This window comes from Ammospiza nelsoni, chromosome 17 (assembly GCF_027579445.1).
Source record: "Ammospiza nelsoni isolate bAmmNel1 chromosome 17, bAmmNel1.pri, whole genome shotgun sequence".
Lineage (NCBI taxonomy): Eukaryota > Metazoa > Chordata > Aves > Passeriformes > Passerellidae > Ammospiza > Ammospiza nelsoni.
The window spans coordinates 4,085,309-4,101,745 of NC_080649.1; the positions used below are offsets into that span (position 1 = coordinate 4,085,309).

The 16,437-nt window shown below is 43.1% G+C and overlaps 1 protein-coding gene across 1 annotated transcript in view; it reads left to right on the plus strand.

Annotated features, from left to right (window-relative positions):
- The window catches only part of CARD11 (caspase recruitment domain family member 11), a 44,685-nt gene that overhangs the window by 23,837 nt on the left and 4,411 nt on the right, over positions 1-16,437 (plus strand). The window contains exons 6-21 of the mRNA XM_059484289.1: positions 1,120-1,272; positions 1,366-1,491; positions 1,980-2,177; positions 2,999-3,178; positions 4,212-4,266; positions 5,485-5,594; positions 6,754-6,857; positions 9,734-9,786; positions 10,334-10,466; positions 10,929-11,130; positions 11,561-11,687; positions 12,768-13,008; positions 13,414-13,510; positions 14,543-14,638; positions 15,580-15,712; positions 16,241-16,420. Of these exons, the coding sequence (XP_059340272.1) occupies positions 1,120-1,272; positions 1,366-1,491; positions 1,980-2,177; positions 2,999-3,178; positions 4,212-4,266; positions 5,485-5,594; positions 6,754-6,857; positions 9,734-9,786; positions 10,334-10,466; positions 10,929-11,130; positions 11,561-11,687; positions 12,768-13,008; positions 13,414-13,510; positions 14,543-14,638; positions 15,580-15,712; positions 16,241-16,420 (2,188 nt within the window). The remainder of the gene's footprint in view (positions 1-1,119; positions 1,273-1,365; positions 1,492-1,979; positions 2,178-2,998; positions 3,179-4,211; positions 4,267-5,484; positions 5,595-6,753; positions 6,858-9,733; positions 9,787-10,333; positions 10,467-10,928; positions 11,131-11,560; positions 11,688-12,767; positions 13,009-13,413; positions 13,511-14,542; positions 14,639-15,579; positions 15,713-16,240; positions 16,421-16,437) is intronic.

The window sequence follows — 16,437 nt, forward strand, 5'->3', positions numbered from 1 at the left end:
AATCCTGCTGTAACCTGCACAGGGAGCTTCACCAACCTTTGTTTGGGCAGGTAGGGAAAACAATTGATGTGCAACACATTTAGGACTCCTCTGTGAACAACTTAGCCAAATATTGGGATATATGTGAGATTACTTAGCACTTTGTTAGAAAAGGCTTGTGGCATTTTAAATTATCAGCAGAAGGCCTTTCAGAAATGGCTGTAGCCTCTAGCAGTGCCTAACAATTCTTAGTTCTGACACAAATCCAATGCAAAAGTTGAAAAAGAGTGTAGAATAGAAGATCCTGAGAGTTCTGGTTCATGTAGGTCTCTTATATTAATTGAAATGGTCTTACAGCACTTAAAGAAACAGCGAAATAGCTAAAAATAGGATTTAAATTCTCTTAAGTGAAAGTATAAATAAACTTGAAGCAGTTTGGTTTAGAAATGCTTAGGTATGCTTAGAAATACTGGGTAACCTAAATGTCCCTGAAATCTCCAACTCAGTGTAGATATTTCAAAAATAAATATGCATAATCCTTGCTAGCATTTTATGCTTTTTTCATCTTCCATTTATGGTTAATTTTGGATGGCAATTATGTGTTGGAACCTGCTTTGGTAATCTTGTTCATTTTAAATCTACAAGAAATTTTATTCCTGGATGGTGTAAAAAATGAAGCAGTGGTACAAGGTACTCCAGGCATGTTTAATATTCTCTGAGCACAGCCTTGCAAAGCCTGTGCCTGCCTTAAAAATTCTCCTGAATATTTTCTTAGGCCCTGCTCTTTGGAAAAGGGTGATTTTTGTGCTCAGTGAGAACTGATTAATAGAAAAGGGTTTTGAATGCAGGGCTTGGAGTGAAGAATTGTGGCTGCATCCAAACTGGATCAAATTATAGCCAGTACAATAGACCAGTAAAACAGTTCCTTCATCAGACTATTCTGACAGCAAGACAGATTTTATTCATCTTTTCTGACACTGCTTTAAAATATGAACAAATGTCCATCTTTTCTCCTTCTTTCCCATTGCAGTACCTTCTTCATTTGCTATTCCTCTTGCTTGTTACTGTCTCTGATACTTCTCTCCCTGCAAAACTACTTTCTGTTTCCCTGGCCTGGCTCTAAAAAATGTCTTTCCTCAGGCTGACAAGAGGGGTTTGCCAGATTCAGACAAAGCCATTTTGGATATCCTGGAACACGACCGTAAGGAGGCACTGGAGGATCGCCATGAGCTGGTCAACAAGATCTTCAATCTCCAAGAGGAGATTCGTCATGTGGAGGACTTGAGAGACAAGGTGAGGAATGGAAGAGTAGAGAGATGGAATATCTCAGGCTGGTGCCCAAAATGCCTCTGAGAGCAGTGGTGGCTAACAGTTTGTCATTTCCAGTATCTTGAGGAGAAAGAAGATTTGGAGTTAAAGTGCTCAACACTAGGAAAAGACTGTGAGATGTACAAGCACCGCATGAACACTGTGATGATACAGCTGGAAGAGGTGGAAAAGGAGCGGGACCAGGTATCTCACAGTTAAAGTAGGGGAATATCAATAGCAAAAGCCTCTATCTGCTCTGTGTCACTTTGGGGAATTGTAGGTAATGGGGCCCAAAATACCATTATAAAATAAGTAGTTAAAAGAATTACTTGTTGGGATTTACATTATGGTAATTAAACACAGGGTAATATTGGGTTGTTTCAACAGTGTAGCATCTGGCAGACAGGACCAGGATCTTAAAAACAGCTCCTGTAAGGCTTTACATCATTGTCAAGTCACCCCATTTGCACTCTGGGACATTTTCCCACCAACCCAGAGGGAGCTGTAAATGAACCACCCTCATCATCATAATTTTTAATGGTGCTACTGTGGCACATGCTGGTCCTGATTGCTGTGTTAATGGGTGACTGGGTACCACTTCTGAAGTCCCCGTTGCCAGCACCTCCCAAACAAAAGCAGCAGGAGCAGGATGTGCTGCCCAGGTGCCAAGGAGGTTTCGTGCCCTGCTGCAGGCATTCCGCTCGCGTGACGAGGCTCAGACCCAGTACTCCCACTGCCTGATTGAGAAGGACAAGTACAGGAAGCAGATCCGGGAGCTGGAGGAGAGGAACGACGAGCTGCGGATCGAGGTGGTGCGCAAGGAAGCGTGCATCGTCAACCTGGAGTGCAAACTGCGGCGCCTCTCCAAGGACAGCAACTTCCTCGACCAGGTACAGCTGGGCAAGAGAGGCAGCGACTCTTTTGTTCACAGAATTCACAGAATGACCAGGTTGGGAGAGATCTTAAAGATCATTGAGTCCAACCCAGCCCTAACACCTCAGCTAAACCCTGGCACCCAGTGCCACATCCAGTATTTTCTTAAACACACCTAGGGATGGTGACTCCACCACCTCCCCAGGCAGACCATTCCAGAACTTTATCATCCCTTGTGTAAAAAACTTTTTCCTAATATCCAATCCTTGGTGCAGCTTGAAACTCTGTCCTCTGGTTCTGTCAGTTGCTGCCTGGTGAAAGAGACCCCACCTGACTATAACCACCCTTCAGGAAGTTGTAGAGAGTGATAAGGAAGAGACTTGTTAAGACTTGGTTTTACAAACATTTTGATCTGGAAGGGAGAGGGGACTTTTCTAATTCTTTCCATTAATTAAGTTAAAAAAGTAATCTACTAAATGTCAGTGTTGTGAATTCTTTACTGTAGTGTTTTTCAAGTTTTCTGTTATGTACATGGCTTCCCAAAGGCTGCCGTTCCACAGCTTGACTTTAAATGGAAGGGGGAAAATGCAGAAAAATAATTATTTTCTACACTGGGCTAGAAGCTACAAATATTTTTAGGAATGTAAGTGAATAGAATTCAGTCTGTGAACAGAAATCCCCACAAATCTCAGCCCAAATTATTGATAGGTCTGCAGCCTATGTGAGCTTCTGAAGCACTGGAGTTGCAATAGCTTTAATTAGATTTCTCTAAAGGAATGTTATGAGTTTGTTGTACCAAACTGGTCTCAGAAACAAAGTGTTCCCTTGTGATCTTTAGAGTTTGCCACGGAATCTCCCCATCACCGTTATCTCCCAGGCCTTTGAGAGCTCTGGCCCAAAAGCCAATGGTCAGGAAGCCGATGACTCCTCCACTTCTGAGGACTCTCCAGAAGACAACAAATTCTTCTTGCCTGATCAAGTTCGTCTCAAGAGAAGAGTGAACCTAAAAGGGATCCAGGTGGGTCTGAATCCGAGGCTGGAATAACACAGAGCAGGGACTTGGGAATTATCAGACATAACACATGTTGTAGCTGTGCCTCTGAAACTTCTGTAAAGATAAGAATAGATCTGTGTATGATAGTGAGCTGTGTCTGATAGTTTTTGCCCTGTGGTGATTTGCATCTTGAGGAGCAGATCTAATCTTGCTTCATAGACTCTTTTCTGTCCCTTCTCCCCATTTTCTCTTTTCTTCTTGCTTCTGCTGTTCATTCACATTCTTGGAGCGTTGTCAATAAATTGATTCTTTGCCTCCTTAACATTAGTGGGAAAAAAAAATGACATAATGCCTGAGGTCCAACACACACTGAAGGTGAAAAACAAAGTGTTGGTGGAAAAGCTCTTAGCAGCTGGAAGGAAAGATAGAAAGAAATGGACATAATCTAGAGCAAAATTAACTATCTAATTTAGAATTAAATTATGGCAATTTCCTCACCCCTAACAGGAAGGGGGCAGCATGAGTTAGGTTCATGCTTTCCCCGACTAGCTGCATTCACCTGGCTATTATCTGATGCTGGATTCATGATCTGTAAAAAAACCCCACAAAAATCTAACATTTGGGCTTTTGAGGTTCTCTTCCCTTTCATCTGCACTTGAATTCTCCCTGCCCTTCATAACCTTTCTGAGCTCTGACTGTCGTTATTACTTGTGGCAATAGAGCTGTATTTTTCACATTGCACACTCCAAAAGGATGCCTGTTGTATTAACAGCTGCCTGAAACCAGTCCCAAGGCACCCACTTCACCTTTTGTCTCTTTTTTTCTTCAGCAGAATCTGGAAATTGCAATGCATTTGGGCCAGGCATTCAAAAGTAGCCAGGTTGCTCACTGCTTTTGTATTTAGAAATCTAAATATCTTCTAAATTTTGGGTCCTGTTATTTAAAGGAGGGCAAGTATATTACAATATAACAGTGAAAAAAGGTGCTGAAAATATCTGGTTTACAGTGTGTGGTAAATATTCTGCATTTGTGCTGATTTTTGTCCTCTTTCTTTTAGATAAGTCCAAGAGCTAAATCTCCTGTCAGCATGAACAAAACATCAGAGTTTCAAGGTCAGAAAGAGCACCCATGTCCTTATTCATTTTCCATTGCTTTGTCTCTTTCACTTAATCTCTTTAAGTTGTTTAAACAAATATGCCAACCAGGGAAATTCTTAACTAAGCCCAAGTCAGTAAAAAAAACAAAAACAGTTTCTCTCACAGTTACACATGTAATGATTAAAAGTGGTCAAGAGTTCTACTTCATTCTCCTCTCTGTCCAAAGGTACCTCCCCAGGCACATGATGTGTATCCCATAGCTTACCTAAATTTTCTGTTTACTCAGTTTTCTTTACTCAGTTTAGTTTACAAAAGTTGTAAAGCATTTGTGAAACATCTGTACTAAAAATCATTATACCATTCTCCTTTTGCTGTTGGAAAAATCATTCAAGCTGAAAAGGCCCTAATCTAGTGATTGTCTAATGAGTTCCTTTGTCCTTCAGCAAAAAGGAATTAATTTTACTTCTAGAGCATTGCAAAGGCTGGGAGAGAGGGATTGACCCATGCCCCAGCCAGCTGCCAAGTTACCAAATTTGTTGCCGTACACTCATGTTTGAGCTACTCCTAATTCCTCTTGTTTGTGTAACACTACTCCTGAAACACCAAACCCCATCAGAGGCAGCAATTCCTTCAGTAATTGTGTGAGGCCCTGTTGGATAAAATATCCTGGGGAACACAGCTCCTGCTCCAAGGAATTCCATGTCAAACAGCAGCTTTGCTGTCAGGCAGTGTGCAGCATCAGACGTGCTGAGGAAGGGAAGCAGCCCACATTCACTCTGTGTTACCTGGGACTGCTGAGGCATCTCAGGCTTCTTGGTCCTTGTTGTAAATTCTTTGTTGTAACAAAGTGTAATTCGATAAGCCAACCTTGCAAATTGCCAGATTCAGGTGGTGTAATTAAAACATAAATTCATGAAACAATCATTCTTTAATTTGTCAAATAGCATTCATAGATCTATTAAAAACACCCAGGACAGAGCTGAGAGACAAAGTGGGCAGGAGTGTGTGCAGAGGGTGGGAATTTCTATGCTTTGGTGGGAACTGTTGGGCAATGGGAGCCAGAGCTGCAGGGCAGGGGTGTGTCCAGGGCACCTGTCCAGTACAAGACCAGCTGAAATGGAAAGGAACATAAGTGCAGTGGCACATCTGTGAAAGGCTCTGCATTGCAAGTGCTCTGACATGCTTCTCTCTGTGTGTTTTCTCTGTGTGCTTCCCTTGTCCCCCTGAGTGCAGCAGCCAGAGCACAGGATGAGGATGGGGCCGAGGGCAGCACCGGCCGCACGGACACGAGCTCTTCTGTGTCCATCAGCAACTCCATCAGCAGCTGTGAAGTCACCAAGATTGTAAGAATGCCCCTTGCCTCACTACAGCCATCTCTCCTAATGTGGTTCAGAGCTTGCACAACTCAGTATTAGCCCTTCCCCAGCATCCCAGCTGTGATCCCATTCAAGGCCCTTGTCAGAAGCTCCCTTAATCCTGTTACCAGCATTTTGTTAGAACTATGTTATTAGCCTTTCCCAAAATCACAGAATTGGTTTATGTTTATTTAAAGATATTTCAGAGGTATTTATGACCTCTTGCTGTCTCCTTATGCCATTTAACATTTACTGTTAGAAGAAAGAGATTTGCTTTAAAAGCTGCTTTGTAACTTATCTGAGAAAATTTTGAGGGTTTTTGAGTTCTATAATACTTTTCCTGTCTATAAGTAACAGCGAGTGAGGAAAGGGGTGCAGATCACAGTTGGAAATTTCTGCATACCATAGTCAAACCATTTCTTCCCTGCTTGCTGTATCCCCATAATCTTCCAAGGTAGATATTCCATTATACATATGTGAGCACTGACACAGCAGGACAGGCAGATAGAGAGAGTGCTCTTGCAGAGTGTTAATAACAAAGAACAAAACATCTTTCTAGAACACCGTGAAAAATGCTGCCCCCAGGAAATTAAAATTATGCTCAAGAATAGCCAGGAAAGAACTTGCTGCCACTCATAATAAGCTTAGCTAGGTTAGGAATATTTTTTGGAATATCTGTTGGATGTTTAGATAACTTATACTGTTTTCCCTCTAGTGCAATTCAGGGTTTCCCATGCACTGGAAGATTAATTATTTAATATATAGAGATGTGTCTTTTTCTTCCTCATTCCAACTACATATATATTTATATAAGTACACATACTGCTTTTCATCCCCCTCCTCCTATGTCAGCTGTGCCACACACAGAAGTAAAGTTACAATGGCTCAGTAAATCAGGCAGTTGTGTGGTCACAGGAGAAGGTGCAGTGCCAGCACACAAGCTGTGCATTGTGCTAAAAACTGGGATAAATGAGTGCTCTTGGATTCTTCACAGCTAGAATCAGCTTCTCTTCTTTTTTCTGTGTGTGCTTCTCAGAGCAGGGTACAGCCAGTGCAGAGCACCCTTGCTAACGCTGCTGTGAGTCAGAAGTGAGAGCACCTTTCAGCCAGATAACCTTCCTGACACCTTTTGGTTTCTCATTGACAGCAAACCCTGCGGAACCGCAACGACAGCATCATGTCCACCACCCCCGAGCCGCCCGGCAACGACTCCATCGTGCGGCGCTGCAAGGAGGACACCCCTCACTGCAGGTGGGGACACCTGCCCTGAGCCTGCTGCCACAGGGACAGGGGACAAGGGGCTCTAGAGCTCCTCTAGAGGCTGGAGAGCCTCTACAGAATTCACAAAATTCACAGAGTCACTGGGTTGGAAGAGACCTTAAAGATCATCAAACCCAACCCATGCCCTAACCATGTCACTGAGTGCCACATGCAATCTTTTCTTAAACACACCCAGGGATGTGTTTAAAACCACCTCCCCGGGCAGGTGATTCCAGAATTTTATCACCCTGTCTGTAAAAATACTTTTTCCTAATATCCAACCTATATTTCCCGTGGCACAGCTTGTTCTCTGGTTCTGTCTCTAAGGCATAGGATTAACCTAAGCTTCTCAAGGCTCAGCCCTTCATCCCACACTTTGTCCAAAGCACTCAGGAATGTCTGAAGTTCAGCTGGGATGAATGACACAGTGAAGGCACTGCAGCATTGACTGTAATGGACAGAAACACAAACAGGACTAGAAAGCCTCAGCACTATTGGAGAGAGTTCTCTCCCTACCTTTGCATACTGATCCAGCTTCAGTTTTTGCCCCTCAGCTCCCTGCTGCCCTCATGTCCCTGTTCTTTCCCATTCTCTCAAACCCCTCCTTCCCTCTGGAAGCTGCAGAAGTAGAGCAGAGCTGCTTGCAGGTCTGTGAGGAGTGAGGGGAGAAGTGGAGGAGGGAGCTGGTTTTTGTGAGTCTCAGGCTTTGTGTCTCAGCAGAGAAGGGAGGGAAGAGAGGCTTTGCCCTTGGCTTCACCTTCTGCTGCAGCTTCCACTTCTGCCAGGTCAGGGCCCCTGGAGTTCCCCTGGCAGTGAAATCACATCAGCTGGTGAGTGGGAAGTTGGTGGCAGGAAGGAAAGAGACCTCTCCAGCCTCACAGTTCCCTAAAGGGCACTGACCCCTCTTCTAAAAGGGTTTTTGCAATGTGATACTCAGACATGCTGTGCTGGTGTGGTGTCAATAGCATCAGTGTCTGCATCAGAAATACCAGGAGACACAAATACATTCCCTAAAGGTAGCGAGCAAAAGGAGAAAAGAACAGACCAGACCAGTTTAGAAGAAAGCAATATATGTGGAGGGTTAAAATCTTTATTAGATCTGGTTTTAATATCTAATCTTTATTAAAACTTTATTCAGATTTTTATGTTTCTCAAAACAATCTGATCTTGGGCAGGCTGCCACTTCTGCCTCTCTCTCTGGACAGCTTTGTAAGACAGCTTTCCACTGAGGGCATCCTCAGCTGGTTCTCCCACATAATTTTCTAGGCTGCTGAGGATTTAAGCAGTGTTTATTTTAGTTTCCCTTAGCTTCTCCTTCAATGTCCTTCAAGTCCCTTTTTAAAGTGTGTTGTAACAATTCAAGATAGAGAAAAGGGGATTTTTATTAATGATTTGAATGTTTTGTGCTTCAGGTGCTTGAGAAGCCTTTGGCATGCCTGAACTTTTCAATATTTGCAGTGTATTACAGAACACAGTGGAGATTACATGGAGATTATTCAGCTTGTGGATTTATTTCACTGTAACTCTGGCTGTATTCTGTTCTGTGTGTTAAGGCATTGCAAGACTGAGTGGTACTGAAATGTGAATTTTTCCCTCATATTAGATATTCTTCATGTGGAAAGAACAGGTACCCTAGAACAAGGTCTGAATGGGGACTTGCTTTGTTGAGCTGGTAATCACTAAATTCAAGTATCTCAAGAGCCTGCCCAAAAGTTCAGTGTAGTTTATAACTTTATAATTAGCATGATAAATTTTTGGAACTTATTTGTGAACATAATCCAGAATAATTGCTGTTTGCAAGCCAAGTTGCAGGTTTCACAGTTCATCTCTTCTTAATTTGTGTGGGAAAAAAAGGTGAGATCATCATTTAATGTAGGAAAAGGTACATTATTTCCCTGCTTATGCATGGAGTAAAAATAGCTGATCCTCTGCAGCCTGGCTGCAAAAATTCACCCTTCAGCTGAAGCCAAATATGAGAAATATCAGCTTCACAGGAGACCTACAAATCATTTTCAATGGGAAAAACAACAAGCTGTTATTTAAACAGCTTTGCAACCAAACGACATGCTTTAATGAAGTCCGTCTAGTGAAGCTGACAGATCACTCACTTGGCTGGACAGCCCCAATACCCCTGTAAGAGCAAAATTTTAGTGACCTTGGAGTGGCTTTAAGGCCAGCCAACCCAGTCACCTCTGCAGGAAAGGCAGTGTCACTGCCTGGGAGCTGGGCTGGGACCAAAGCTGTGGAGAACTTTGCCATTCTGTACTGCAGGTACCTGAGTAGCTATGAGAGCTACCCTGAAACTGCTATAAAATGCTTCAAGCACTTTAAATCAAGCAGATAAATTATTCCTCTTCTGCTGCACCTCAGTAACTTCCCTTGCATTCACTCTGTCCATCAGTGAAATTCTGGCTTTTTGCTCAGTTGTGGAAAATCCCCATGGTGCAGTGCATGCACAGCAGGCATGGTGCAGTCCTTTATCTCTGTGCTGAGCCAAGTGTGGTGTGAGTCACACACCAGACCAGCCAGCAGCTTCCTGTTGTCCCCAGCAAAATCTTCATTCTCTCACTGCTGGTGGCAGTTCTTCCTTCTGAACTTTCTTGCTGTTTCACATGTTTCCCATGCTGGCTGACACATCTTGTCTCCTGCCCTTTTCTGTATCTTCCCTGGACCCTCAAGGATGTTATTTGCTTATTTTTTTGCAGCTGCACCATTGCCTGGTGCAACATCTCCAACATCTTCCCTTTTCACAAAAGTTCCTCCTTCAGAACTTAATGAAATGTACTGAAGGTGGAAATCTGCTGAAAGCTTGAAAGTGTTCAGCTTTCTCTGTCTTCCATTATCTCATGCTTTGTTTTTAATTCCAGCCTGGTTGAAGAGGACAATGACAGCTTTGGATGTGATGCTTTGGAGATGGATGGTAAGCAAGAGGATATAATGTGTAATTGAAATATGAGCTAATATGTGATCAGCTCCCCAGCTAGAGAGATTGTCAGATAACCAGCCCTGCTCTAAGTAATGGGACACACAGCCAGTGAGTAATTCAAGGAAACAAAAGGTCAGCCAGTGGTGAGAAGGGGAAAGCAGTCATTCCTGAAGATCTAAGAGGGAAAAGCCTTAGTTTTGTTGCCACAAGGGTGGTCAAACACTGGAACAGGGTTGTCCAGAGAGTTTTAGTCAAACTCATCATCCTTGGAGCTATCAGAACCCAGCTGGACAAAGTCCTGAGCAATCTTCTTGAGCTGACCCTGCATTGACCTTTGACTAGAAGCCTCCAGAGGTCCCTTCCCACTTTCTGTTCTGTGAGAGGGCCATTCCTTGTGCCATGTCCTGTGGATATGAATCACATCTCTGTGTGAAGAATTTCCTACTTCAGCTTTGGCTGGGATCAATTAAAATTAATTTTCCCCTTTTCCATCTTTGTCACTTTATATAGGACTCATCATCATTCTTGTTACTCTTTCCAGATGACAGTCATGACAGGCATTCACATGGAGCTCCTTCAGTGCACTCTTCCTCTTCTTCTCATCAGTCAGAAGGCCTGGATGCCTATGAGCTCGAGCATGTCAACTCCATATTTAGAAAGTTCTCTCTGGAAAGGTATTTGAGATGCCATTTTACTTACCTTAGAGACTGAGAGGAAAGGGTGCTGTGGTAGAAACTCCCTATTTATTTATTAGTTGCTGAAGTTATAACAGCAGGAGTGATTATGGTGGCAGCAGTATAACGCTATCTTGGAGCCCTTTCATGTTCTGTAAACCCATGAAGGTCAGCCTGAAAATTCAAAAACTTCAAGGCAGACAAAATGTTCTAAAGGCTTCCATTTCTCCTTGTGATCTTGCTATCTTGCTGCAAAGCTTGCTGAGTGGAGAACTGTTATACTCTGAGTTTTCAGAGATGCTTTTCTCCCGAACTTTTGTAGTAACAAGGAGGTTTTCTTTTAGAATCTTTAGATCCTAGTGATTGATAATGCTAGAAGTTTATTTGTGTATCTCTCATTTCTCATGCATTCATTTAACTCAGAGTGAGATAACCAGTTGTCCCTTCCTCTCCTGGACACAGACCCTTCCGTCCCTCTGTCACGTCCGTGGGCCGCATCAGGAGCTCGTGTCACACGGTGCAGCGCGTGACGCTCAACGGGGACAGCCTCAACTCAGAGATCACCCTGCTGGGGGGCAATGACAAAGGCAGCTTCGTCAGCTCTGTCAAGACAGGCTCCCTGGCAGAGAAAGCTGGCCTTCGGGAGGGACACCAGATCCTCCTGGTGAGCATGGCATTGTTACCAAACCCCTGGGTGTCTGCTCACCCACCTATGCTGTCCCTGGCATCCCATGAGCACAAGTTCAACAATGCTTCTGCCAAGTTTCTCTTTACTTAGTTTTCCCTCCACTGCCAATGTTCCCAAGCCATTTCCCTGTTCAAATGCCTCCAAGGGGAGAAAAAATGTCCCCCACAATTTATATTCCTGCACTTCTTACTCCCAGAGAAGCCTGGGATTGTGCAAATGCTGCAGCTCTGTTGACTGCTAGCATTCCCTATTTGAAAAAGAATTATATAATTAGAACATAATCTGCATTCTGATAACAAAGTGTCTGATTGTTTAATAAGAAAAAGATCATGGCACTTTAAAAAAATGGTTTAATTGACTCAGAGATTGAACTTGCACTGAAGAGCAATATTTCTTTCATATCTAGTTGGAGGGCTGCATTAAAGGGGAAAATCAAAGTGTTCCTTTGGATACTTGCACAAAGGAAGAAGTTCACTGGACAATTCAGAGGTGCAGTGGTCCAGTAACACTCCAGTATAAATCAAATCATGAAGGTAAGAACAAAAGTATTTCTTATCTCAAGTAGTTCCAGGGCTTTTATAGCAACTTGTCTGGAAGAGAGTGACAGGAGCAGCATATCCTTTGTATTGGGATAAATCTGGACCATGCCACTGGTGTTAATTACAGCTCCTCTGTGGAACTGCTTCAGCTTTTAGCCTGCTGTCTGAGAAAAAACAACAACATGTGCTTGTCAACAGGAGTCTGAAAAATTTACATGGTGGCCAATAGCAACATGACTCATGAAACACACTCGAGCTTATTTTTATGTACAGTTTTCTGCAATATGATGCAGTGAGCTGAGTGATCTTTATCCAGCTGGTCGATTTAGCATTTACCTGATGGAGTTGCCCTGTTTATTACCTTTGTGGCTTTGTCTTATCTTTAACAGCTGGAGTTCATGTGTGGTGAATAGAATTTGATTTTAGTGTTCAGGTTCTATAATGATAATTTCAGGTTATGGATCAAAAATTACATTCCAAAATTCATTCTTTACTGGTGTGTATAAGTGGGCATTCATGGTTTTTTGTGCTGGTTAGAGAGCTTCAGCTGCATAGATCATGCAGGAAGTGATGCCTTTGATTTTCTTTGATGTTTTCAATTGTAGGAAAGACTATTGCAATTTTTTGAGCATCACTTAACTGCAGATAAAGCATGTTATAGATTCTGGGAGTTCCAATTAGAGCTAATAATAAGGAGAATAGCTTGTCATTAAAATTGGTGGCAGAACTCACACGGTACTTAGAGGGCAGAGCTATATCTGTGTCTGCGTCTTTGCTGAGAAGTTCTTTGTTCCACAGGTCATGTGGGGAGTACTGAGAATGGAGTTACCTAAAAGTGGCATTATAATGCGAATATTCCCACAGAGGTGACAGCAGCAGCATGGGCTGTCCCTGAGCCACTGCCCTCAGTGTCTCTGAGGTGTAGGCCCATGATCTTGCTGGAACTCCTGCAAGCAGCACTCTGGAAGTACAAACCTCTCTCAGAGGAACCTCAGGAGTTTGTGCTGTGGCTTCTCCCAGAGGGAAGGCAGCAGCAGTGGGAGCTCCTGCCTCACCCCTTCCCTCCTGCTGCAGGGTACCGCAAGCTGCTGTCGGAGCTGGAGGAGGGGCTCATCACCTCGGGGGACTCGTTCCACATCCGCCTCAACCTGAACATCTCCAGCCAGCTGGACTGCTGCTCCCTGTCCGTGAAATGTGATGAGATTGTCCACATTCTGGACACCATGTACCAGGGCAGGTGTGAGTGGCTGTGTGCCAGGGTGGATCCCTTCACTGACAGGGACCTGGAGATGGGGACCATTCCCAGCTACAGCAGGTGAGAGTGATACTGAGTGACCATTACTGAGAGCAGGGATCTAGAAACAGGGAACTTAATTACTGCTGTAAGGAAAGAGGTGTCTATGTCTTAAATTTTGATATAAAATCTGATGTAAAACTATAGTATGAGCTCTAAAACTTAAGAACAGAGATTCCAGATGTTACCTGAAAAAATGAAGTGAGTCCCTCAAAAAGTATCATATGCAAATATTCCATGGATATTCTTTAGTTCTTAACTGAACTGCAGTCCTTCCTATTGTTTTGTTCCTGCCTTTACTGCATGGTTCAGTCAGTCCTTACTGCTATTTCTATTTCATCTTTTCTGTAGGCACAATGCAATCCAGCTTTCTTGTGAGTGGTTTCAAAAATATCTTGATCTGTGTGATTTCATCCTTTCTTTCAGAGCCCAGCAACTCCTTTTGGTGAAGCTGCAGCGGTTGATGCACAGAGGAAGCAAAGATGAGACAGAAAACTCCTACAACACCCTACGGGCCCTGCGGGTAAGTGTCTGCCAACAAAGTCCTTTTAACACCTCATACTCCCCTGCTATTGGTTTTTCATTTTTCATTTTTCATCACCATTTTACAGAAAATCCTGTTTACAGTCTCTGTAGGTTTTGATTGTGTCAGACAATGGGCACCTTCTGTTTGCTTTAAATAATATTGTCCCTGGGACTGAACCCAGCTCTGGCTCACTATTCACCCTTCAGCTAGGAGGGACTACACTTAAAAAGTCCAAACTCTGTTCTGTGTGTTAGTCACTCTTCTCATGCTTCACTACCTGTAAACATTGAATGCATCTGCATGTACACATGAGGAAGAAGCTGTGTCCTTGCAGTTAATAAACAGAATTATTTCTCTCCTATTGTGAATAAACCTCTAAACTGTAGAGTCTGTTGTCCCACTTTAGAAAGACCTGTCTCTTCCAGCCTGTAATGCTGTGGAGAGAATTGGGATTATCAGGCCTTCACACACAGCAGCCCTTCAAACTTTCCCTTTTCCATCACTAAAAGCATTTTTAGACCCCAAAATTCCATTTTTACATAATTAAAACTGGTGTGTTAGTTACCATAAGTTATTTTTAGAGTCTGGGAGACATTCATGCTTCTAAGTTTTACAGACACAGGTAGACAGTGCTTGTGCTTGATTTCAGTCAAGGTTGAGTGGCACACATTCCTTCTGTGCTCACAGCCCCACTGATCAAAGGGACAGAGGTCACTGGCAGAGGTGCTTGTGAAAGCAAAAGCTGTGCATGCTCTTTCTTGGTGCAGAAATTATCTCTTTCTTAGGTGTGGAGAGCAGTCTGTGAACAAAGGAATGTGAAGAGCAGTGAAAAAGCAATGTTTGTCAGCACAGGCTGTGCTATGCCCACTGTTTGTTTAGAACATTGTATTTGGGATAGGTATAAATCACTATCCCTTTTATTGGAAATAGAAAATATCTGGTTTGGCTTCTTTTCTTTCTCAAATGTTATGATTAAAAAATACAAAAAAGAGCAGCGGTGAGAAGATCTCCTGTATTATTTTTTACCAGAATACATTGCAGCCAGAGGAGCCTGCCCTGCAGAGCGACCCCAAAACCAGCCCTCGCCTATCCAGAGCAAGCTTTCTTTTGGGCCAGATTTTACAGGTAATAAAGTTCAAATCCTCAGTGCAATCTCTGAAATAGTGGATCTGAACAGTAGATATTCTCAGGCTGTCCTAATTCACCCAGAAATCCCAGCTCAGGTCTAGAGGTTGTATTGGAATTTATTCCTATCAAAAAGAGATTTAATGCATGAAGGAGAAGGATGGGTTGTGTTTTCTGTTGTGATGTGGGGTGTTTGTTTTCAAGAGCATGGCTTCCATTACAGATGTGCCTTAAGGAATCCCACACATCTGCCATCAGAGGCTGAAATGTGCTTTGTTTGTACCATAAGGACAAATCCAATGGGCTAGATCAAATCTCCAAGTGTCTGAGATAGGACTCCATCAGAAAATGGTCCTTTAATTGTGGGCCAGTAACTCTGAGCATGACAGAGACTGTGTGGGTGAAAGATAAAGCTTTGAGAAGGAAGGTGATAGGGAAAGGTTAGCAAATACACAGGAGGAGGAGTTAATGTTTGGATAGAGGAATAGGCGGGTGGATGAGGAGGGAAAGCATGAAGCCTATTTCTCATGTAAAATGACTGTAAAAAGATGCCATTTGGGAGTTTTTAAGTCTCTCTGGTAGAGCAAAGAAGAGGCAGTTTGGGTATAGCCTGTGATACATTTGTGCATATACTCTGGGTATGATGTACACATCAGTGCTTGTACTGATGATAGCAGGGAGCTCTGTGAAGGGAAAACATGCCTCTTAAGAGCAGAGAACAAAACAACAAATCCCAGAGGGGATTAACACAGGCTCTGAAACAGATCTATGATATTTAAAGAGTCTTAGAATTCAGTCCACAGATCCATGGAGTCCTGTCTTTGACAGACACAAGTGATTCAGATCTTGTAGGTAATGAGCGTTGGCTGATGAATACATGGGAGGGTAAATAATGCAAAAAATGAGGTTCAAATCTCTCTTTTTTTTGTTCGCCTTTTTAGTTTGTCAGTAGGTCTGAGAACAAATACAAACGAATGAACAGCAACGAGCGGGTCCGCATCGTCACAGGCTGGCCCTCAGGCCTGGCACTGAGCTCATCCGAAGGGAAGAAGCAGCTGCCTGATAAACTGGAAGGTAAAAATCTAAAATAGCCTTTACACACGTAGCACTGACACAAAGGCCTACATATACATCTACAGAACAGCATGGCTGTGAAATGAATCACAGGTCTTGCATTTGTGGTCCCTCTGCAAAAGTTCAACAGCAACTGTGACCAAAACTGATTTTGCTAAAAGAGCTTGGGGCAGCTTTGGGACACTAAAATGTCTTGGTTGGCTGGCACTTCTTCCTAGGTGCTTTCTTGCCTTTTGCTCCAAAGCATTTAACTTGGAGTAAGTCAAGCTAACAAGCAGAGAGTCTCCAAGCAGATTTTGTGTGGAACAGGTTAAGAAATAATCTCTTGAAAGCAAAAGGCAGTTGAATTATTTAGTATTAGATTGGACATCATAGTGCTGTGAGTACAGTAAAGATAACTCCAGTAAAAGGGAAGGAGGACCAGTATGACTAACCATGTCAACTCTAGTTCATATGTGTCTCCTTTTTTTTTCCTCCAAATATTGATGGTGAGGAACCCAGAGGATAAATGTCTTGTTCTTTGCTCAGATTTGGATTCAGAGAGTGAACTGGACAAGAAGCTCAGTCTGATCCCTTACAGCTTGGTGAGACCCATCCACTGCGAGCGCAGGCGCCCCGTGCTCTTCACCCCCACCATGCTGGCCAAGCCCTTGGTGCAGAAGCTTCTCAACTCTGGAGGTGCCCTGGAATTCAACATATGCAAGCCAGGTAATGGGATAAGAGAG